This window comes from Drosophila persimilis, unplaced genomic scaffold (genome assembly GCF_003286085.1).
Source record: "Drosophila persimilis strain 14011-0111.01,24,50 unplaced genomic scaffold, DperRS2 tig00000477-arrow-pilon, whole genome shotgun sequence".
Lineage (NCBI taxonomy): Eukaryota > Metazoa > Arthropoda > Insecta > Diptera > Drosophilidae > Drosophila > Drosophila persimilis.
In genome coordinates, this window is record NW_020825313.1 from 1111259 (window position 1) to 1136266 (window position 25008).

Here is a 25008-nt window from a genome sequence, read left to right on the forward strand (position 1 = left end):
ACTATATAACGTATATCTCAGAATTTCGCCCCACCCCCTTCCGCCCCCACAAAGGACGAGAATCTGTTGCATCCACAATATTGCAGATTAGAGAAAACTAAAAACGCAGAATCATAGAGAATGACCATATCTATCAGATTGCTGAGTCTGGATCAGATCAGATAATTTTTATAGCCAACAGGAACAAATCAATTTTCAGTGGCTACGCAGCGCCCGACGTCACGCTCAGACTGATTTTCTGTCTCTCTCGCACTCTTTGTCGTGTCTTTTGATATTAGCGGCGTCTGACGGAGGAGAGCCATACTGACTTAGTATCGGGTATAACTGTAGAGTTGCGGTGTACGCAGCAACTTACAACGTTCCCCCTCGTTTCTATTGGCTCCGTGTGTACATATGTGGTATTCTTTTGAAGAGAGAAGTTTTTGAGATAGGTTTATTGAGTTGGAAAAAACGAAGACTTGGCCAAGTCTTGGCTTAGAGCTACGACTGAATCATGTCTGAATGGTGATTCAGTAATTCATATTCGACATTGATAACGGTAATATCGTTTATTGTGCATGTTAAGATCGAACAGAGTAATTGTCGTATACCAATACATTTCAATTGAACGACCAGCAGAAAAAAACCTTTTGGAAAAAGTACGCAGGGATAGTATTTAATGCTCTGATATTTGGTCGAATTGGTAGCATTGCAGCTGCAGAGATGCGTAAGAACGTGCTTGTCCTCGGGGGATAGGCTCTGAAAAGAGAAAGAGGATATTTTTTTTGAGCTCGCTCTGTCCCCCCTCTAGTGTTTTCCCAGTGAGCAGATCACCAGCAGATTACCAGATCTCTTCGCTCAAAATTAGACTGTCACGAGCGAACTACGAATATATCAACCGAAAATACGAAACAGATAACACAAGTGAAGAGACAAAAATGTGCGGACCGTTATTTGCGAGTGACTTGCGAGCTCTGCTATTAAGTGAATTTTTATTGTATTTGGTTCAATTATTTCTCCAGGTTTCTAAAGTAGAGGTCCTCTTAGATCATCCTGTTTGGCAGGTCGACTGGGTGTATTCTGACCAGCCTACGCCGGTATTTGGTTCTCGTAAACGCCCCGCCAATCCATTAAGCTGGCTTCTGAGATTACAAATATGGATCTTTGCTTGATTTTTAATAACGGATGTAACTATCGAAGGCTAAACGTGCATCCAGTGTAACTCCGAGGTATGTGTGATTCCTACACTGCTCCACGAGTTTCCCAATATGGAAGACGCCAGGGCTAGGGCTAGGTTATCAGGGTTTATGGCGAATTTCCATCGGCAGGCCCAGTTTTCAAACAGCTTGAGATATTTCTGTAGATTTTCTGTGGCATTATAGACACAGCTAGCCCCCGAGAATACTGCTGTGTCGCCAGCAAATGTTGCTACCTTGAGGGTCTGCCCTAGTTGCATTCGGACCGTAGAGGGATTTGGCATGTCGTGGGTGAATAAGCAGTACAGTGTCGGCCCAAGCACGCTGCCTTGCGGTACTCTTGCCTTGATGGTCTTGGTCAAAGAAGGTGCACCATCCTGAACTACGTGGAAGGTCCTCTTCTTCAAAAAGCTTTTGCTATCTTCATACAGCTGAGGGTTGAGCATAAATTTGATCTTGGCGAGCAGTCCCTCGGGCCACACCCGATCAAAAGCATGCGAAATATCCAGGTATGCAGCCACAGTGTACTGCTTGTATTGAAAGCCGTCTAGTATGTGTTCCACTACCCTGTGCAGTTGTTCGGGTGTTCCGTGCTTAAGCCTGAACCCACATTTGTAGTTTGACATAGCTTTTTTGACCAGCAACGACTCCAGTACCCTTCGAAGGATGCAGCTCTCAAACATTTTGCCAAAAGTCGACAAGAGACTAATTGGTCAATGGTTGTAGCGGTCTTCCGGTGGATTTCTTGGCTTTGGCAACATGGTTATGTGGGCACATCTCCCGGCTTTGGGATATAGTAATTTAGTTTTAAATGCATATATATATATATATATATATATATAAATATGGTTTCTTATTTTTATTGTGTAAACAATAAATTTTTTTTTTTACGAAGCTAAGATGAATTTTTAAGAAAAACAAAAATTAATGGTGAATTTTTTTTTTTTATGTATGTCTTGGTGTTTGACATTTCGTTTGCGTGTTGCGACATGATGCTTGTGTCTAATCTTCAAACAGGAAGGACAAGAGGTTTGTTTATTATCATTTATGGTATTTAATGTTCATGCTAATATTTAAAATCGATTATAAAAATGCATTATTAATAATACAATATAGATTATAATTTATTGCCCAATCGAGTAACTTTTTATACCCTGTACTCAATGATTATATCGGTATTTTAAATTCATGTAGATGTGTGTCACAGCCAGAAGAAAGCGTTTCCGACCGCAAAAAATATATATATATATATAATAAATATATATGTATATACATATACATATGTATACGATCAGCAGCAATAGCCGAGTTGATATTTCCGTTTGTTGGTTCCGTTTGATGCCTAGTTCACATAGACTATGAGAGCGAGAGAAACCTCTGTGTACCTGTAGTAGCGACATTTCAAATAAACTTTGTTTAAAGTTTTTGACTTGCCTGCCGTGTTGTCAACAGTTAAAACATACGAGAAAAACAAAAAAGTGGTAAGTTTTCTGTGCTCAAGAGAGCACAAAAATTGGTGGCTGTGATCATATAGCTAATGAATTTAGTATCGGTTCAGATAAGTCTTTCTCAATCGATATTCACCTTTAAAACTAGAAACCTATGTTTTTACTGGACTTTAGGACTGACAGTGGCGAGCACATGTGGATAGATGTTTATCACTTTTCACTTTAAACGACTGTAAAATCCTTAAAAACGAATCAATCCTTGTGATTTTTTTTTAAAGATTCTTTACTTTAGTGAGAATGAAAAAAGACAATAATTTCAATTCAAAGAGATCCTTTTCCTTAAGAGATTTTAATTTGTTCAAAAAAAGAGCATGTATCCACTTTTGCACGTTTCAAATTTTTTGACTTTAATAATTTTGAAAAATTATTTGTTTCAAAGGGCCTTTGCTTTTATCATATTCCGAATAAGTATTGGCATACTCTCAACTAAATTTAGTAGGTGCTGGCAAGGTATCATGCGCCACTCCGACCTCACGCGCTCCCAAAGACTCACCTAATCCCTTTGGTGCAGACTCGTACTTTTCCAATGTTTTTTAAACAGAGCCCATCGATTTTCAATGGGATTAGAGCATGATTGGTCGTATGATGGCGGTGTATAGCCACCGAACTATATACGGGTACGTTCCCCATTTTAGTCCGATTGCTTTCCTGCATGTGTTAAGGGCCACTGTGGCCTTCTTTACTATATCCTATAAGCTCAGTTTCCAATCGAGCTTTTTATCGAGGATTAGGCCAAGATACTTGGCATTGTTGCTAAAGGCTAGCGGTTCCCCACAGAGTTTTGGGGGAGTCACGAACTGTTTACTTCTTAGTGAAAAGCACAAGTTCCGTTTTAGACCGGTTGACTCCTAACCCGCATTTGTTTGCCCATCTCGACATCTTCGTGAGAGTACTTGTCATGCACTCACACGACTGCGGAAATTTACCGGAGAATGCTATAGCAACATCTTCCGCATGCGCCATCACGCGGCAGTAATAGGGGCGAGAGGACTCCGCCCTGCGGTGTTCCTCTGCTGAAAAATCTGGTGGATGTTAACGTCCTCAGTGATGCCTCAACCGTCCTGCATTGTAGCGTCTGATCGATTAGGATCACCGTCCGAGAGTCAACCCCCAGGTCCATCAGTGCGACCGTGATGGCGGCCGGAAGGATGTTATTAAAAGCGCTATGTCCTATGTCGAGGAAGACTACCAGGGTGTACTCCTTGAAGTTAAGGGACGCTTCGATGATCGATATGATCGAGTGTAGGGCCATTTCGGTGGCATCTTCCCTTCCGATAGGCATGCTGGGAGTTTATTATTTTATTTATTTTGAGCCAATTAATGGCTTTTTTGTCCCGCGTGAATCAGTTGGGCAGGGATAATGCCGTCTGGCCCCGCAGACTTGTATTGTTTAAAGCTTTTGATCGCCCAGGAAATGTTCTCCTGGCTTAGCAGGTTCAGGATGGCGTTTGAGACGACAGAAAGAGGTGCGAAGTAGTTGGGTCTTAAGGGTATTAAGGAGAACATTTAGCGACTCATCGCTGGACGTAGTCCAAGACTGGTGGGTGTTTTCTTCGAGAGAGCTCTGAGTTCTGAGTTGTTCTAGATTTCGCTACAGAATTTAAGCCAAGAGGTGCGTTTGGCTTTCCTAAGTTCTTTGCTGTAGGTTGACAGACTGGCCTTGTACTCGGCCCAGTTTTGCTCAACGTTTTCAGCCTTAGCTTTATTGAAGAGTCTCCGGGAGGCTTTCTGGAGTTTCCCTAGTTTCGGATTCCACCACTCAGGTTTCTTCCTGCCTCTGTTCTTGAAGGTGGGGTCACTACCGCGGTTTAATAAGACCATCTGAGTGGTCAGTAAGTAACTTAAAAGGTACTCATTCGTTTATGTCAGTGCTTCTCCACTGGCAATGATGTGCGTTGGCGTCGCACCCCACCATTAGGTCGATGCCCTTGGCCGAACAGTCTGCGATTATAGCCCGTAGAGGCGCTTTTGGAGGGGGGTCAGGTTGATTATGACCGATGTATGCTGAGCAGATCCTCAGTGAGCGCTCCTGGCCTTCGAGGCTCACTGCGGTGTGGTCTTCATTGCTGAAATTTGGCAGCAGAAATAAGTGCAACTCTCTTCTTGCAAGAATGCAGGTACTAATTTTACCTGCGGTTTCAGCAACGTATAGCTTATAGTCAGAAGTCCTCAGACCGGAGACCCTGTTTCCGAGGATCCAGGGCTCCTGAATGAGGACTATGTCGGCTCCACCCTTGGCCAGGTGGAGCAGTAGAGCATCGCATGCTGCCTTACAATGGTGGAGGCTTATTTGCAGGAGCGTCAGTGACATTCCTGAGGCTCACCTCCACCATTGTTGTTTCTACGTCGTTGTCGTGTGACTCCGGCTCCTCCCCGACAACGATGTGGCTGAGACCCCTGGCTAGGTCGCTCTCCTCGGAACCGTAGTCGGCCAAGATGTCGTCCGACACCATGCACGCCGCATCCGACGCCGGGCTGGCCTCCTCAAACGAGGCCTCCTCTTTCGGAATCTGCGGCAGCTCCGGGTCTGGCTCGACCTCCGCCCCTGGATAGACCTCTTTGAGGGCCGCCACCGCCTTCACGTAGGGGGCCGCAGAGCGAGCGTCTTGGCAGGCGATGGCTTTCACCTTGCCTTGATTCCACCCTGCGTCCTCACACTTTGCCGGTGGTCCGCCATTCTCCTCCAGTTGGCTGACTAGCGGGATCCTCCGCTGAGCGTTGCGGCTTGTTGGGGGTCTTGACTGCGCCCTTTCCGGCTTTGGCTGGCTGGAAATGTGGCAGGTTGAGCCTCTACTCAACTCCTGGGGTCCTCGTTGGCCAGGATAAAAGCCGCTTGTCCCCAGTCCTGGCAGGACGGCTTTCCTCTCCGTAGTGCAGACACGCTGCCCGCCAGGGCTCCCATGGGTTCTTCGATCCCGGTGCGCTTACCAGCCGCGATAACGCTCTGTTTAGCAACCAACCCGGTACCCGACTCGCCCTTGTAGCAACCCGACTTGGAAGGACCCGACTAGCTTTTCGGGCCCCCCCTCGCTGCGGCTGCTGCTTGAAGACGGTGGACCGGCTGATTCTCATACCCCGTCTTCCTTAGACCTGCTTTCCCATGCGTTGATGTAGAGGGATGGTCTTGTCCCTCCGGTACTTTAAAAGGAGTACCGAGCACCTTTGTAAATTTTTTCTGTATGTATTTTTGTATATTTAATATGTTTGTCATAGTTGGTCTCGGGATGGGGTTGGTCACCCAAAGCATAACCCGCTTGTCCCGGGAAGCCTAATTTAAACTGTAGGGCGGCAGGTATCCAGAGTCCGCATATTAGCGACCGAACACCCCCTCGGCCATGCATCCCTTGGCATATAACAGTGTCTCCTTGGATTGGGGTAATTTCACTGAGAGTTTTCTTCTCTCCGCCCGACTACCATTCGCCAGCATCCTGGCAGAGACATGACCGTATCGGGACCTGTTTAAAGACGCCCTCACGGGGAAAGTATAATCGCACTTCCACCAGTTTGTACAGTTACGGCGGGTGACGGTTCGCTCGCATCCCTCTGTATCCTAGGGGTGTAGGGCACAAACCGCCCCGGGTACAGGGGAAGGCCTAACCCGGAGTGGCTGCGCCTCATTGCGAGCTTACATTTGTGCAAACTGAGCCGCCACCCGTTTATCCCCCTGTAGCACCCAATGGCTACCTAAATAAAAACCGTCGACTCAAAGGTCTAGAAGTTTAATTTCTGTTATTCCGGTCAAATATCTAACGACAGCTAGCGAAATTAGTTTCGATTCATTTCGGAACTATTTTCTCTGCCCAATTTTATCCGGATAAAATACTCTTTAAGGATAAGAAGAATAATATTGATTGGTTCGCTTTCTACTCGGGCACTGACGTTATGAAAGTCACAAAAACGTCTGCAATGTACTTGACCCTTTTTTTATACTCGATACTCAAAGAGTATAGGGGTATATTAGATTTCTAATGAAAGTATGTAACACCCAGAAGGAAGCGCTACCGATCACATAACGTGTATATATTATTGATAAGCATCAATAGCCGAGTCGATATAGGCATGTCGGTCTGTCAGTTTGTCTTCATGAGCGACGATTCCTTCTGGTCGTGTAACCTCCATTTTCACAAAAAATCAAATATACCCCTATACTAATTTTGAGTAGCGGGTATAAAAAAAAAAGTTTTTTGTATTGTTTGAAAAAAAAATCCGTGCAGAAACTAGAATCTTTTGAGAATTAGAACCACGTAATTTACAAAGTGGTTCTAATTTCCGAGCGCTTACTGTATCTAAAAATCCAAAAATCTTGCTCATGACTGAGACTTCGCTTAGTCCACAGTCTGTGGGTTAAAAACTCTCTAGACAATCGCTAAAAGTCTGTTAAATAAATTATTATTAAATAGCAATTTTTATTTATTTTTTAATTGTATCTTCATTGGAATTTTCGTGTTCTATTCTACAGTTTTTCTTATATGTATTATATGTATATCCTTTGCAAAATTTCGCTGAAAACGATTTTTCCTTGTTTGTGGAAAAACAACAATAAAGCTGTGTAAAATTTGACCCCCTAAGTTGGTAACCATTTGTAGGATTGCTTAAATTTCTACATCTTGTGGCCGCTGAAGAACTAATTCCACGGAATAATTACGAAGTTGAAGTCAGTTTTCATATGTTTAAAATGGCGGATTCAAGATGGCCGGATTCACTTTAATCTAATAACTCTCTGACCTCTGACTCTGACCTTGCTACATCTACATCTTCCTCCTTTAAAAAGATCTTTTGAAGAGACATGAACTCGATGCATCTCGAAACAGGAAAGTTGACTTCAAATTTGTAATCAGCTACTCCAAAAACCTTCAAGCACCATGTTTAAGCAAATACGATGCATTTTTCAAATAAGTTACTCATTTTCTGTCTTTCTCTCTTACACACTCTTCGTCGTGTAATATGTGCTCTCTCTCGTGGAGAGGACCATTCTAACTAAGTATCGCGTATAAATGTAGAGTCGCGGCCGTAGAAGCGACTTTATGAGACTTCCCCCTCGTTTTTGTGAAGAATACTCAAGCTATAATGCCTAGAAATGTAAGCTCATTATTTGGCATCAAAGAACTATCAGAAAAAGAAGTGGCTTACACTGAGAAATGTTACATAGAGTAGTGGCAATTTTGAAATGTCTGTACTTTCTTAACACACATAAATCAAATATATTATTTTTGACTTAACAACTTTTTATTAATTGTTTTCCTCTATCTTTTCGCCCCCCTATCAAATAAAAATAATATAATATTTATGTAATAATAAAACTATAATACTTTCGAAAACTACTAAATACTCAACAATCTAAACCGTTCGTTGACAGCAAAAAGTATGTTTATTTGATAATATAAAGTTTTATTTTCTATATTTTCGAAAGCACCCACGTGTTTATATATTTCATTGTTATACACATTTTAGTAGTCATCCCTATGGGGTATACCTTTGCGCGGATCTTATTTTATGGTATTTTTATGGTTTATTCAGAGATTTTCACATAAGTCAAGTATCTTACATCTGGTTGTATTGAACTTTGCAATTCTGAAAAGGCGATACTTAAGTTATGTGAAAAAACAACACTAACTCTGAAAAAAACATACAAAAATATAACTGCTTTGAAAAATATTTTAAAATGAAACCAAACCATGAAAAAAAAATAATTCATTCAACATTTGTAAAGCATATAATCTATCAGAAAAGGTCGGTTTGGCTCGAAGCGTTTGTACGTACATATTTACATAAATAGATTTCTTTGAGATTGGGCCTAAATGTAGAATATACCCAGTACTCACCTCAGGGATGTATGTATTTATGCACATAAGTATGTACATTAATCATTAATGGATTACGAAAAGTCCAACCGAAGGCTAAACAAAACTTGTACGCTGTTGCATAAATTAGCCAGGAAGGATGTTATATTCATTTTGGAAAGTAATTAAGGTGATTTGGGTTTTTTACTACCATAGCGATTTACATCCCGAATATTTTATGTATTTATTTATTTTCATGATTTATCCTAGCGCTTTTAAACTTATATTTATTGCGCTAGTCACATTACAAATCTAGAGAGTTATTTACTTAAATCTAATAAATATCATTAATCATTTGTAGAAAAGCGTATACTTAAAATTGGGTTTACAAAATTTTTTATTACTTTTTAAATTTAATTTTTATTTTTTTTCTACTACTTTTATTTTTAATTATTTGTTCTATTATTTTTATTTATTTTCTTTTTTTTTAATGAATTTGTTAATTTAATTCTATTGATTTATTGATTATAGATCATGAAAACTTTTAAGAAATGTACCGCGAATAATGCAATTTTTGTTTTCCTACACTGCATAATTTAATTTTATTTCTACATGCTTATTTCTTAAACATTAAAAAAACCGTTTTGATGAAAATAAACATAAATCTCCGACTGCTATTCCTTGTTTACCCGACGTAACAATAATGCAAATTTTTCATTACTGTTCTTCCCCTTTCGAAGTAACCAATAAATAATATTTGTTTGAGAATAGCTCTCCTTTCTAAATAAATTCTATGGTTGTATACAAAAGTACCAACAGCACTTACATAACATACAGTTGAATGCAGTTGTCTACTTAATAGGGTTGGAAATGCTTCATTCTGTGGAATCTTAAATTGTAATACCATACGCAAGGGTATAATACCATGGGCCTATGAAAATAAAAGAACAAAAAAGTCCCATTTACATTTTCAATAAAAAGTAAATTATTTTGTTACCCTGATTGGAATTCTATAACGATTTAACATACACCAGTTTTTATTTTCTTATTTTTTCTTTAAATTTCATTTTGTCTGTCGCTAATGAACCAAAAATTAACATTAAAATGAAAATTGTTATCAAAAACAACGAATGTCCTACACTAAACACAAAATATATACAAACAACAGTCGACCAGTGAGGAAAGTTCCTCGGATCCACAGTTGGAACGTCAGGTCGAAACCATACGTAATCTCGTTGATTCGTATATGAAGATCGTAACAAAGACAACGCGGGACATGGTACCCAAGGCAATTATGATGCTCATCATTAATAATGCCAAGGACTTTATCAATGGAGAGCTTTTAGCTCATCTTTATGCGTCTGGTGATCAGGTACACTTAGTATAAGCAAACCTAATATATTACGTCTCCTATTGCCTTGATAAATAATATTTTGTAGGCACAAATGATGGAAGAGTCAGCTGAATCGGCAACAAGACGTGAAGAAATGTTACGCATGTATCGTGCCTGTAAAGATGCATTGCAAATTATAGGTAAGTATAAATATTTTAATAAAATTTGATTATATTGAATTTTATTTTATTGAATGAAGGTGACGTTTCAATGGCAACTGTGTCATCTCCATTGCCTCCCCCGGTTAAAAATGATTGGTTGCCAAGTGGATTGGATAATCCCCGTCTGTCCCCACCAAGTCCTGGTGGTCCCCGTAAGCCAGCACCCACCGTACAGGTAAATTGTTTATTCATTGTCAAAAAGTTACCAAGTTACTGTGAACATTTTTGCATTCAGGGTTCGTTGGGTGGGCGAAATCCCCCATTACCACCGGCAACTGGGCGCCCAGCGCCAGCTATTCCCAATCGCCCAGGAGGTGGTGCACCACCACTACCTGGTGGTCGACCAGGAGGCGCATTGCCTCCTCCAATGCTACCTTCGTAAGTACTCTTAGTAAGAATATATTCATTGCTTAGTTTAAAGCTGAATGAGTTATATTTTTAAGAATGTACAGAAAACTTAAATATTTTATTTATATTTGCCTCATCGCCGATTGAGACCTCTTTTTATGTATAAAATACACAATTGACAACTCCTTTATTTATACCGCTTTACTGCCATTGTTATTATGACGCCACATATTATTCGATGTTTTATTATTTCTGTTATCCGTAATTGAATGAATTACGGTATGAATTACACAGGTTTGGGACACTTCATTTGTATGCCTTGTATTTGTAGAGGGTTCCACTTACTTATAAAAGTTTAATTTTCAAAGGTTTCAGCGTCTAAAAGTATTCCTTTTGTTATAAAATAATTATATATAAAGTTTTCAGCTTCGACAACGTTTAGAGGTGCCAACTTGAGGTCAAAGCTATACTATATATCGCTGTGATCAAATTGATTTTTTTTAAATCTTGAATATTAAAATATAATCTGTCCCATCAAATTTCAGCTTGATTGGTTAACAATAAATAGTTAACTGTCAGAAGACTCTATTCAAGAGATATTGATTAGCATATTCTTTTACGACGTTTAGCAGCTTCTGAAACTCGTATATTTTTTGGTTAGTATTTGGTTATAGTTTTTCATAAGTTTAACAGCACGCTTGTCTGTATCATTTACCACTTTTAAATGTTTTAATATATTTAAAGCATTTTGAAAATCTTCATTACTAATCCATTCTGAAGAATCTTAAAAAAAAAAAACATTTGGAAATATTAAACAGATCAAAAAATTAAATAGTCTGTTTGTAATAAACGTTGGAAAATCATTTTCTTTGAAAATTTGTCGTTTTGCAGAAGTTTTGACATCATCATGGTCAACACAAAGTGCCATTTCTCGTTTCTCCATGAAAGTACATAACTTTATTGTCAAACAATGCAAGTGCGTTATTTTCATCAGATAAATACCACAAATGTTCAGCATTGGAGCTTCAAGAGCTAATGTTGACCGAAACCAATAATTTATATAAGAACGCGCTATAAAAATAGAAACGTCGCGCAAATATTTTCCTTCTCGAGTTGTCACCTTAAACTTCTCTCGAAAAGAATATATTTTAAAGGTATATGTATATCGCCTTATACATTCAGCGTGGTTGGTGCATTGGTCCAGAGAGTCAGAAAAATTACCTTTCGGAACCAATCCTAAAAAAATTGGAGTTAACTTTAACAATTCAACGTAATCAGTACGCGCATGAGTTTTCTCAATTCAACTTGACAGAAGTCATTTATTGCATTTATTCTGTCATATAAATGCGTTGCAACGAACAGATCAGTCACACCAAATTTAAACTTGATTTGTTCAATAGTCTTCCAGGAATCTTTAAACCTGGCAAAGAGTGCAACGTTTGTACCTGATGTAGCTTCGGCACACGACTCAAATGCTGCCCGCAAATGTATTTCACTGGTATGATGTCTGCATGGTATACCGTATACGAGTCTTTTGTCTAATAGTTTCTCTAGGCGAAAGGTAGCGCCGTTAAGTTGTCCAGAATTGGACGCAGTTGTATCAAAACATTATTTTTTAATTTGATTGACTACTCCCAATTTCATTGTTTTATAACAAACGGAAATTTTTTAGACCCTGAGACTTTTGATTCGGACACATTTTTTTCGCTCAGTCACGTCCAGGGGTCAATCCACAAGAAATTTGTAGAAGTAGATGGAACTTTGAGGGAGACGTCGTGGTTGACCTATCTTAGAAAGGGTGGATCGGGGCTGGGGCGAGCGCTGCTCGTCGTGTATATTAAACGGTGTGCGTGGACTTGTGGTGAGGTAGTGTCGGTGCCTCGGCTAGTTGGAATGAACTTACGCAATTGGATATTGTTCTGATGATTCGACACTATTTTAGAATTGAACGAGGGGGAACGTTGTGAGTTGCAGCGGACACCGCAACTCTACAGTTATACCCGATACTAAGTCAGTATGGCTATGCTACGTGTGTGTTAGAGAGAGACAGGGTGAGAAAAAATGAAATTGTTTTCTTGATGCTGGCTATAATAATAATACGATCCAATTCAGATTCAGCAGTCTAAAAGATATGGTCATCTTCTACGATTATGCGTTTTTAGTTTTCTCGTATCGTCGAAATTGTGGATGGCACAGATTTTCGCCTTTTGTGGGGGCGGAAGTGGGCGGGGCGAAGTTTTGAAATATTCTTGTAGCAGTGACATATCACAGAAGTCCGGATCTAAAACATCGTTGCTCTAGCTCTTATAGCTTTTGAGCACTAGGCGCTGAAGGGGACGGACAGACGGACAGACGGACGGACGGACGGACGGACAGACATGGCTCAATCGACTCGGCTATTGATGCTGATCAAGAATATATATACTTTATGGGGTCGGAAACGATTCCTTCTGGACGTTACACACATCCACTTTTACCACAAATCTAATATACCCCAATACTCATTTTTAGTATCGGGTATAATTACGACTATTTTAGCACTTTTTAATTCTTAGATTAGTACGATGGGTTTTTGGTACAACGGCTGTACTCGGTTTTCCGGCCGGTTTTCTGCGTAAGATCTTCTAGTTCTGGCCGGCGTCTATTTATACGCCTGTTGCTGCTGTGTCAGCGGGTTCAAAAGTGCACTTCCGCGTCGGGGTGCACTTCGCCGTTTTGGCGATCGTGGGTTGACCTGGTTCTGTCTCTTCGCGTTTTTGGCGAGCTGGCGGGTTTGCCGTTGGGTGTTTGTCGTAGGCTTCCGCGGTGTCATCTTTTTGTAGTCGATGAACCCGGAAGACTGCGCCTGGCCGGTTGCTTGGTCTGACGTGACCTGGTGTGTTTGGTCAGCGTTATGAAGACGGCGCGTGTCAATCGGTGGCTATGTGTGGAGGGGGGTGTTCGTGTAGTAAATAATGCATGCGTTCAATTTAGGTTGGGCGAGGTGCTGCAATTTAGTAGCAGGTTTTATGTTTATAGTACGTAGGGGGAAGAATTGTATCGAACCCTTTTAGGTTCGTTACACCATCCCCTTTCTTCCCCGGCGAGAGTTATGAAGACTCGTGGGCTGTTGGTCGGGCTCTGGTGGTTTCTTCTAGTGAGGGCGTACGTAGCGAAGCAAGCTTTTCTTCCGCGTTGCATCATGGGTGCGCTTTTGGGTCATCCGTGTGCCCTTTACATGTTTTAATTTGAGGGACTCCCCTTCGGTGGTGTCGCCGGTTGTGGCTCGACATCATGTTTCTTCTGTGGTCTGCGTTGGGGTTTCCGCATTTCTCAGCGGATTTGTGGGGCGCGTGGTCGTGACGTCAAGTGAGCGTTACGTTACTTTTCTTGCTGCGTCAGCGCTCTTTGGTAGGTAAGTGGGTTCTTCGGACTCGTGATCGCGGAATTCTCTCAGGTCGTTGATATTCGCGACATTCTGCTTCCGGCTTTCGCAGTGTTGTAACTTGGCGATATTCGGTGACGGGAAGCTTTTGGCCCGGTAGGTGCTGTCAAACTTGGGGGATAGTTGTGCTGCGAAGCCTTCGGCTGCGTTCGAAAGGTGGTGTTGGCGTAACAGTACTAATGACCCGATGGCAGGGGCGCCATAATCGCCGGCGGAGGTTATAATGTCTCCCTTGCTCTTGGCTGGCTCTATGGATGTTATTCCGGACGATGGCGAACACTTCTTTCAGCCTCGTTGCTTTGCTGGTGGTCGTCTGTGGAGTGCTTCCTGTCCCGGGCGTGACTTCGTCGTATTGGGCGCCGGGGAGCCGGGGTTCCCTTCCTCGGAGACGCTTGAGTTAATCGCCAGTGCCATTTCAGCTAGGAGTTCGTCCCACGTATTCTGGTGTTCTTCGACGAATTGGGCGATCATCGTCTTTACGGTCTGGTTGGCTCTCTCCGTTGGGTTCTCTTGTGGGCAGTGCGGTGCTGTATGTTGCAGCTCAACGCCCGTGGTCCGTAGGAATGTTTTGAATGAACGGCTGGTGAACGGTCCCGTTGTCGCATACGAATAGTTTCGGCACGCCGAAGCTGCTTAGTATCCGTTCCCTGAATGCTTGTTCGAGATTTGCTGTTGTCGCCTTCTTGAGTGATACCAGTTTGACCCAGAGTGTCGAAGAAGACCAGCAGACCACGGGAACACCGTGTTTGGACCGTGGTAATGGTCCGACGAAATCGGCGCACAGCGTGGCGAAGGGCTCCTCGGCTTTGCGTGTGAGCATTCTGCTCACGGCCTTGCGTTGCGTGGTCTTGAATTTCTGACAGCTGACGCAGCCCTGTACGTATCGTCGTACGTCTCGGTGTAATCCTGGCCAGTAATATCGCTGCGTTATCCTTAGGATGGTCTTCCGGACGCCGAGGTGAGCTGCTGTTGGCTCGTCGTGGCATTCGCGGAGTACTCTTGTCCGGCCGTTCTTAGGCACGCACAGTTTCCTCGGATTGTGGTCGTCGTCGTCGGCTCCGTGTCCTAGGTTGCGGCTTAGTTGTCAGTTTTCGTATGCGTAATCCGGGTACTTCTGGGGCTCGTCTTGGACCTGTTGGATCCTTCTTGTGATCCAGGCGCATGTAGCGTGGTCTTCCTCCTCGATGCGTGAGAGAGTTTCCAATGGTTGTCTCGATAGCGCGTCTGCGACTACGTTCTGATTGCCGGCCCGATAATGTACGTCGTACTGATATTGTTGCAGCTCGAGCGCCCACCTTGCTACTCTACCATACGGGCTCTCGAGGGTATTCAGCCACTTCGGTAGCCTTCGAGGTAGCATCGCAGTTTGCGGATCGCCTAGATGACGGCTAGGCATTCTTTGTTGGTGGCAGCGTAGTTTTCCTCAGCGTTGTTGAGGCGCCGACTGACGTATGCCGCTGATGACCCGCTCTTTCCCTTCGATTTCTTGGATGAGGACTGCGCGCACTCCAAGGTTGCTCGCGTCCGTCTGCAGGGAGAATTTGACATTGAACTGTACTGGTGCGGTGGTGAGCAGTGTTTTCAGCTCGTCGAATGCGTCTTGTTGTTCTTGGCCCCATGTCCATGCTTTCCCTTTCTTCAGCAGTAGTGACATTGGTTGGACCACGATGGCAAAGTTCGGGACAAATCTGCGGTACCAACCGTCCATGCCGACGCATTGTCGTAGTTCTTGGTTGGTCGGTGGCCTCAGATCTTTTACGGCCGCGATTTTGTCGGGGTCCGTGTGGATACCATCTTCGCTGATCATGTGCCCCAGGTATTTTATCCGGCGCTGGAAGAAGGCACACTTGTCCGTGTTGATCCGCGAACTTCGCCTTGCGTAGTCGTGCGAAAACTTCTTTCACGTTGTTCAGGTGTTCCGTGAAGTTTTCCCGACGATGACGATGGCGTCGAGATATGCGAACGCGAATGGCTCCATGTCCGCGCCGATGACGGCCGTTGGTCCGTTGAAACGAGGCTCCCGAATAGAATCCCGTCCGGGATAGAACGTTCATTGAGCTGTCGATAATCTACGCCATGCGCCATTTCCCGTCGTTTTTACGGACCAGGACAATTGGGGCGCTGTGGGGGCTCCGAGATGGTTCGATTAGGTCATCGGCTATGAGTTGGTCGACCTGTTCGTCGATGATCCGCCGCATGGCTGCGTTTTTTGGGTAGTACCGCTGTTTTATGGGTCGGTTGTCCCTCATGACGATGGTATGTTCCGTTAGATCTGTCGTCCCTCGGAGGCCTGCGAGTGTTGGCAGTTTCTCGTCTAGAAATTCCTGTATTTTCGGCGCAATGTCTGTAGGCCATGGGTCGGAGATTAGTTTTGAATAGTCCTCCGACGGTTCTTCGATTCCTGGGTCGCAAGTGTGGTCGGGGTTTTCGGGGAGAATCGTTGTGTCGAATGCGCTTGTTCGCTCGATTTCGCGAGTGTATTCGCTTATGTGGGCAGCTACCGCGGGGGTGTCGACCATAGGAGCGGTGCCCGTGTGGGTCTCGGTGACGATCCTAGCAATGGACCTAGCATTGGGCGTCGCAGGTTTCGGACATGGCACCAGGCGTGGTGCTGGGCCGCATGCCGACGCTGTGCGAGAGATTGCCTGGGAGGCGTTCCATGATGTCGGTGACGATCGATGGCGTGTCGGCTCCAGGTGCACAGGTGTTCCGATTGGCGCCTCGTGTGGCGGTGGTCAGCTTTCCCGGTTCCTGCCTGAGAGGACGCGGGAGTAGTTAGTCGGTCTCTGTCGTAGAGGTCTTGTTTCTTGTGTCGATGGCGTTTTCGCTGCAGTCCTGGGCCAGGGAGGCGGTCGGAGGTGGTACCTCGAGCGTCTGGTGGCTGCGTGGCGGTGGTTGCCGGTGGGACCGTGCTGTCTTCTGGAGGGGCGTCTTGGGTTCCTTTCCCTTCGTTGGTGGAACCGTGTCGGTGCCCTCGGAGGACCGGCTCGCTTTCTTCGTTGGCTTAGCTTGATTTTAGGTTTCTCGGCGTGGGCCTGGCGGGGGCGGCGGGGGTCTTGAGTTCGTGGGTTCTGGGGTGTGTACTTGGCTGGCTGTGATCATCGGCGTGTTTGAGACGGGGCGTTGGTGACCTTGAAGATAAAGGCGTGTGGTACCACACTGTATCGTCGTGTCGGTGGCGCATAGGTAATCCATCCCCACGATGACTTGCTCTAGCATATTCGGTAGTACTAAGAGCGGTATCTGTACCTCTCGCTCGTCTAGTCGGATGCGCGCCAGCAAGATCTGAGTTATCTCGCGTGCGTAGCCGTCGGCCAGGCGGATCTGGACGCACGCCTCTCGGAGGTCGTTGTTGTGATCGAGTTGGCGGGCGAGGTCAGCGTTGATGAAGCTTCGCGATGCTCCGGTGTCGACCGTGGCTTCCGTGCGCCGTCCTCCGATGGTTACTCTCGCCACTATCCGGCCGTCGTGTACTTCTAGCGGGTTCTTTAGTTGCGTTTCTGAGGAGGCGTCGTGCCCGGCTGTTGCCGTGTCAGCTGGGGATGCGAGTCGTTTCCCGACGGGTGTTGGCGACAGGGGTGATGATCATTCGATGCGTAGCTTCCTGTGCTGGAGCGCCGGCTTGGTGTGGCCTCCTTGCGGGTTCCGGGGTGTTCCAGTGAGGTTTTCCGAATTGGGCCCGATTCGTCTCGCCTTCGTTTTGCGCTCGTTGTGCCGTTGGCCGCGCGTACCTGCGGAGCTGTCGAGGGGGAATGGGCGTTGCCAGGATATTCCGCTCCTGTATACTTTCGTATTCCGTGGCCAACAGTTGTGCTAGTTCGTGTCTTCCCACGTATAGCTGGGAGGGTGTTGTCTTAGATCCTATTGAGTTTCTTAGCAGCGTCGTACTCGGCGTGGTGCATGAGCAAACAGAGCTTGATGACGAAGTCCTTGAACGTCTTCGTCTACTGCTAGTTTGCGGTCCTTGATCTGGTCTTCCAGTTGCTCGAAGTACCGGGGAGGCAGGAAGAAGGCTAGGAATTCCTGACGGAACTCGGTCCATGAGGCGCTCTGTAGTCGGCTGGTGCGGAACCACCGGTCGGCTCGGTCGGTAAGGAGCTCCGCCATGCCTCGAGGCAGGTAGTTTATGTCTACCCCGTAAGAGAGGACATGCTCTTCCAGTCGAACTGGATTCCTCACTTCCGAATCCGTTCTGCCATCTGCGCGGCGTGGCTGTAGTAATGGCCGTCTGTGGGGCCATTTCCTTCTGCGGTTGGCAACATCCTTCTCATAGGCGAAGGCCTTGGCTTCGTGGGCGGGGGCCTCACCCCCGGGGTTGGCGACAAATTCTCCAGGGTAGTTGGAATTCTCCACCGCTGGAAATTGTGCGAGGTCGGGGTTTGTATCGCGTTGTTTTTCCCGGTTCTCTAGCGGCCGTGGGTCTTTATTCTACAAACCTTCGTTGACGTTCCCTCAGGTCCCTGCTCGGGCGCCACTTGTGATGGACCTTTTTCAGGCTGAGGTAAGCTCAGTCACGTCCAGGGGTCAATCCACAAGAAATTTGTAGAAGTAGATGGAACTTTGAGGGAGACGTCGTGGTTGACCTATCTTAGAAAGGGTGGATCGGGGCTGGGGCGAGCGCTGCTCGTCGTGTATATTAAACGGTGTGCGTGGACTTGGGGTGAGGTAGTGTCGGTGCCTCGGCTAGTTGGAATGAACTTACGCAATTGGATATTGTTCTGATGATTCGACACTATTTTAGAATTGAACGAGGGGGAACGTTGTGAGTTGCAGCGGACACCGCAACTCTACAGTTATACCCGATACTAAGTCAGTATGGCTATGCTACGTGTGTGTTAGAGAGAGACAGGGTGAGAAAAAATGAAATTGTTTTCTTGATGCTGGCTATAATAATAATACGATCCAATTCAGATTCAGCAGTCTAAAAGATATGGTCATCTTCTACGATTATGCGTTTTTAGTTTTCTCGTATCGTCGAAATTGTGGATGGCACAGATTTTCGCCTTTTGTGGGGGCGGAAGTGGGCGGGGCGAAGTTTTGAAATATTCTTGTAGCAGTGACATATCACAGAAGTCCGGATCTAAAACATCGTTGCTCTAGCTCTTATAGCTTTTGAGCACTAGGCGCTGAAGGGGACGGACAGACGGACAGACGGACGGACGGACGGACGGACAGACATGGCTCAATCGACTCGGCTATTGATGCTGATCAAGAATATATATACTTTATGGGGTCGGAAACGATTCCTTCTGGACGTTACACACATCCACTTTTACCACAAATCTAATATACCCCAATACTCATTTTTAGTATCGGGTATAATTACGACTATTTTAGCACTTTTTAATTCTTAGATTAGTACGATGGGTTTTTGGTACAACGGCTGTACTCGGGGCCGGTTTTCTACGTAAGATCTTCTAGTTCTGGCCGGCGTCTATTTATACGCCTGTTGCTGCTGTGTCAGCGGGTTCAAAAGTGCACTTCCGCGTCGGGGTGCACTTCGCCGTTTTGGCGATCGTGGGTTGACCTGGTTCTGTCTATTCGCGTTTTTGGCGAGCTGGCGGGTTTGCCGTTGGGTGTTTGTCGTAGGCTTCCGCGGTGTCATCTTTTTGTAGTCGATGAACCCGGAAGACTGCGCCTGGCCGGTTGCTTGGTCTGGAGTGGGGGAAGTCCGCGTGACCTGGTGTGTTTGGTCAGCGTTATGAAGTCGGCGCGTGTCAATCGGTGGCTATGTGTGGAGGGGGTGTTCGTGTAGTAAATAATGCATGCGTTCAATTTACGTTGGGCGAGGTGCTGCAATTTAGAGGCAGGTTTTATGTTTATAGTACGTTGGGGGAAGGATTGTATCGAACCCTTTTAGGTTCGTTACAGCAAATACAAATAAACGCAAGCCTAATGTACATATGTCGGGAAATATGATATAATAATCATATTTTGGTATAATGCGAATATAAATTGTTTGGGAACAAAACATTAGATTCCTTGCATATAGTACTTATAATGATTGGGCAAAGTCCCCAGTAGTCATGGCTCAAAAAGAACCTGTGTTGGCCTGTATTTTGCAAATATAAGGCATTTTTCTCAAATAAATAAATAGAGTATCTAAAATGTATTACATATGTACTAAAGATGGCTTTGCTAATTTTGATAGATTTGGGGTTTCTAGTGTCGAAAATAATTATTTTGTTTCTTTGTATACTCGGTTGAATGCCTGGGCGACGTCTAGGAATAGTGCCGTACAATATTCTCGTTATTTAAATAAAGTACGTATCTTTGACGTTCGTTGCTAGTTTGGATGTATGGGTTGCGCTGCAGTAGGACTTTTTCAAATATCTTCGAAACACAAGTAAGCAGACTTTCGGTGACTTAGGATTTCCCTTGACCGAAATTCCATGGATTCTGAAAGTACTTGTAAAGTTAGCAGGGGTAGGGCTAGGCAGGGTTGAAACACATTTTTTAAATGTTCTGCAAACGTAATAGCTCATTCTTCGTCACTGCGGGAGGAATGGACGACTGACCTCACTGGAACCACTGCCATTGTGGCTCTATGATGGCATGACTGTGTCTATTGGACCACTTATGTTTTGGTGGGACCTCCACAGTGGTCTGTGCTAAATGTGCAGATTGTTCTGATATTGTTGGTTTTCAAAGGCATGCCATGTGGTGTTGAGATTTTTGCTGATTTAACGAGTACAGATCCTATTCTGCGGGGTTGGCTCAATTTGTAGAATAGTCGAGTGATCGTATGGTACTTTCGACAGTGATTTGGCCGTATAGGATGTTCTTTGTCACTGTACAGTCTGCACAGTGCGTGTGGTTGGCATTGTAGTCTTCTGCTGCTATAATATAGTTTTAGAAGTCCATGAACTAACCTTCAGTCGTTGTAAAGCGAGGCGGACAGTAGACAACGGCAATGGTAAGATTACAATTAACCGATGGTACATTTACAGATTTGGATTGCACATAAAATTTTTAGAAACCTTTTATGAAGGTTGTGTTTGATGCGGTTTCTAATTAAGATGTCTGTTCCACCGTGTGCATTTCCATCCGGATAAAACATATCACAGAACGAATATACCCTTTTGTGAAATTTGTGTTTGCTTTTGTGGTGCGTCTCTGAGAGACGCATTACATCAATGTGTGTCGTACAGGAATTGGGTTAATTCAAGTTTATGTTGTGAAACGCCGTTGGCATTCCACAGAGATATTCTTGGGGAAGCAATTGATAATTTGTATTTTAGAAATACAAGTATCTGAATCAGTGTTGTTCGATTCCGCTGTATAACAAGAACTGCAGTTTGTAGATTGGGTGAATTTAATCTTTCTTCAAAGTCCTAATTTCTGGCACGAGCTCGACCTTGAAGAGTTGTTGCTTCTTCTTGCTTAGGTTAGGTTAGGTTCAGGCGGTAGCCTGGGAGAGTGATGAAACCCTCCCAAGCTCACTTGGACCTATAGAAGGTCCGTTGTGGTGCCGCATGGGCGTGTGCCCCTTCCCAGTGCCTAGAAACCGTGGAGAAACAGGCTGTTGCAAATTAAGGGCAGTCCCATCCGGAGGCTTGGATGAATCTGGACAAGGTCCCCGGTTTGATTTCGGACAGGTCCGAAATGTCTGTTAGGAAAGCAGCCCCGAGAAAACGAAGACGACGATTTCCAAGGGCTGGGCAGTGGCAGAAGAAGTGGGGGACCGATTCCTCTTCTTCCTCGTCGCGACAACTCCTGCAGAAGTCGTTATGAGGGATTGACAGTCTAGAGGCATGAGTGCCAATCTGCCAGTGTCCCGTAATGGCTCGAGTAACTGCAGAGCACTGTGCTCTGCTGAGCCTATACAGCTCGGCTGAGCGCTTCTTCGATCGATATGGCCATATCAATCTTGAGATTTTACAGGAAGCTGTTTGCTGCCATCTCCTATTGGCATTTTGCTCAATCAATTCGTGCGTGAGGAGCCTGCACGTAGCCAGAGGCATCGCTACCTGCTCCCTCTCCATAAGGAGAGGAATTGTAGTACCCTGCCTTGCTAGCTCGTCGGCGGCGTCGTTCCCCTCGATGTCCCTATGGCCTCGGACCCATATAAGAAAGAGGTCTAACTGATCTGCGATCTCGTGCAGAGACCTGCGGCAGTCATTTACAGTCGCTGAGTTCGACGATATTGAGCCTAGAGCTTTAATAGCTGCTTGGCTGTCCGAGAAAACGCACACTAAGTGCGTGTCTAGAAATAGTTTGGAGACGATGGAAATGGCCTCCTTGATGGCTACAACCTCCGCTTGGAACACACTGCAGTGGTCCGGGAGCCTGAAGCAATGACTGATGTTCAGCTCGCTGCAGTAGACTCCGCCTCCCACGCGGCCGTCTAACTTTGAGCCATCAGTGTAGAAGTGAACCGCATTTGCGGGTCCTGGTTCGCCCATCTCCCAGTCCTCCCTAAGTGGGATTGATACCTGGAAAGGCGTCGAGAGGTGATCACTAGGGACACAATAGTCTGTCCTCTCTGGTAATTGCGGGTGTCTCGTCAGGATTCCCGAGTGCCCGACCGCGGACGCTTTCCACAGTCTGCCTTCTCTCATTCTGAGTGCGGAAAGTGTTGCCACTTTCTTTCCCATGAGATCTATGGGGAGGAGGTCCAGCACAGTATCCAGGGCTTCCCCTGGAGTAGTGCGTAGCCCGCCAGTTATGCATAGCTCTGCCATGCGTTGAACTCTGCTGAGTTTGTTGAGGCATGTCCTTTTGTCTAAGGCTGGCCACCATACTACCGCTCCATAGAGCATGATCGGTCGTATGATGGTGGTGTAAAGCCACCGAACTATATAGGGGGTCATTCCCCATCTCAGTCCGATGGCTTTCCTGCAAGTATAGAGGGCTACTGTGGCCTTCTTTACTCTATCCTCTATGCTCAATTTCCAATCGAGCTTTCTATCGAGGATTAGACCAAGATACTTGGCGTTGTTGCTGAAGATTAGCGCTTCCCCACATAGTCTTGGGGGAATCAGTGCCGGGACTTTGTACTTCCTAGTGAAGAGCACCAGTTCCGTTTTAGACGGGTTGACGCCTAACCCGCATTTGTCTGCCCATTTTGACATCTTCATGAGAGTGCTTGTCAGGCACTCACACAGCGTTTGCGGGAATTTACCCGAGAATGCTATAGCAACATCGTCCGCATACGCCACCACGCGGCAGCCACCCCCCTCTATCTCCCGCAGCAGTTCGTTCACTGCCACGTTCCATAGGAGGGGCGAGAGGACTCCGCCCTGCGGGGTGCCTCTACTGACAAATCTGGTGGACGTTGACGTCCCCAGTGATGCCTCAACCGTCCTGCATTGTAGCATCTGATCGATCAGGCTCACCGTCCGGGAGTCATCCCCCAGTTCCGTCAGTGCACCCGTGATGGCGGTCGGTAGGATGTTATTAAAGGCGCCTTCTATGTCCAGGAAGGCTACCAGGGTGTATTCCTTACAGTTGAGGGACGCTTCTATGATCGATGTGATCGTGTGTAGGGCCGTTTCGGTGGATCTTCCTTTCCGATAGGCATGCTGGGAGTCTGAGAATAGACTAGGCGGAATATTTACCGTGAGATGCATCCCCAAAAGCCGTTCCATCGTCTTCAGAAGGAAGGACGATAGACTTATGGGTCTGAAATCTTTGGGGGCAGTGTGCGAGGGCTTGCCTGCCTTGGGGATGAAGACGACTTTGGTATGAAGCCAGGTTTCCGGGATATATCCATGGGAGAAGATTCCCTCATATATCCTTTTGAGCCAATTAGTGCCTTTTTGTCCAGCGTGAATCAGTTGGGCAGGGATGATGCCATCTGGTCCCGCGGATTTGTATGGTTTGAAGCTTTTTATTGCCCAGGAAATGTTCTCCTGGCTTAGCAGGTTCATGATACCACTTGAGGCAACGGAGGGAGCCGCGATGTAGTGTGGTCTGTTTTCATCGCAGCCGGGAAAGTGGGTGTTAAGGAGAAGATTTAGCGACTCATTACTGGACGTTGTCCATGATTGGTCGGCGTTCTTCAGGTAGCCCAGAGTGGGTGTAGTCTTCGAGAGAACTTTGCGCAAGCGCGAGGCTTCCGAGTTATTCTCAATGTCGCTACAGAACTTACGCCATGAGGCGCGTTTGGCTTTCCTCAGTTCTTTACTGTAAACTGACAGACTGGCCTTGTAATCGGCCCAGTTCTGCTCAGCATTTTCGGCCTTAGCTTTATTGAAGAGTCTTCGGGAGGCTTTCCGGAGTTCCCTCAGTTTCGGATTCCACCATTCTGGTTTCTTCCGGCCTCTGCTCTTGCTAGAGGGGCAGGATTTATCGAGCGCCTCATTGCAGGCGTCGGTAAATAGTTTAACAAGATGAGTCGTGGCTTCCCTGGAGATCTCCTCCTCAGGTGGAGTCTCAGGGAGAACACGAAAGAGATGGTCTGAGTACCGAGCCCAGTTTGTCCGCCTAAGGTTCCGAAATTGAGCTGGTCTCGGTAGTGAAAAAGAGAATACGGCTTCCACGTACCTGTGGTCCGAGAAGGAGTGCTCTTCCAGGACCCTCCAGGATACGATGTTCCCGTGTAGCTCATGAGAGGCAAGTGTGAGGTCCAGGACCTCCTTGCGGTTTTTAATAATGAAGGTGGGATCACTCCCCCTATTTAAAAGGACCATCTGAGTGGTCAGTAAATAGTTGAAAAGGTACTCACCCCTTTCGTTGGTGTCAGTGCTTCCCCACTGGCAGTGGTGTGCGTTGGCGTCGCACCCTACGATTAGGCCGGTGTCCTTGGCCTCGCAGTCTGTGATTAGCGCCCTGAGCGCCTGTGGAGGGGGTCTGGTTGGTCGTGACCCATGTACGTGGAGCAGATTCTCAGTGAGCACCCCTGGCCTTCGAGGCTCACTGCTGTTTGGTCTTCATTACTGAAATTTGGGAGCAAAAATAAGTGCAAATCTCTTTTTGCAAGGATGCAGGTGCGAGTTTTACCTGCGGAGTCAGCTACGTATAGCTTATAGTCAGGAGTCCTCAGACCGGAGACCCTGTTTCCGAGGATCCAGGGCTCCTGAATGAGGACTATGTCGGCTCCACCCTTGGCTAGGTGGAGCAGGAGAGCAGCGCATGCTGCCTTACAATGGTGGAGGTTTATCTGCAGGAGTATCAGTGACATTCCTGAGGTCCACCTCCACCATTGTCCTGTCGTGGTCGCTCTCCGAAGAGTCCAACTCCTCCGCGACCCCGATGTGTTTGAGATCCCTAGTGAG

At 45.7% G+C, this 25008-nt stretch overlaps 1 protein-coding gene across 8 annotated transcripts in view; it reads left to right on the forward strand.

The window, feature by feature from the left end:
- Nucleotides 1–25008, forward strand: part of LOC6604080 (dynamin) — a 113568-nt gene that overhangs the window by 59622 nt on the left and 28938 nt on the right. For 4 of the 8 annotated variants that reach the window (XM_026989989.1, XM_026989988.1, XM_026989994.1 and 1 more), the window contains exons 10-14: nt 2193–2204; nt 9632–9835; nt 9903–9996; nt 10056–10192; nt 10253–10395. In XM_026989989.1, coding sequence (XP_026845790.1) covers nt 2193–2204; nt 9632–9835; nt 9903–9996; nt 10056–10192; nt 10253–10395 — 590 coding nt within the window. Of the gene's footprint in view, nt 1–2192; nt 2205–8039; nt 8046–9631; nt 9836–9902; nt 9997–10055; nt 10193–10252; nt 10396–10910; nt 10939–25008 lie in introns of those variants that run through there. The other 4 variants (XM_026989993.1, XM_026989990.1, XM_026989991.1 and 1 more) reach the window with 4 other exon arrangements.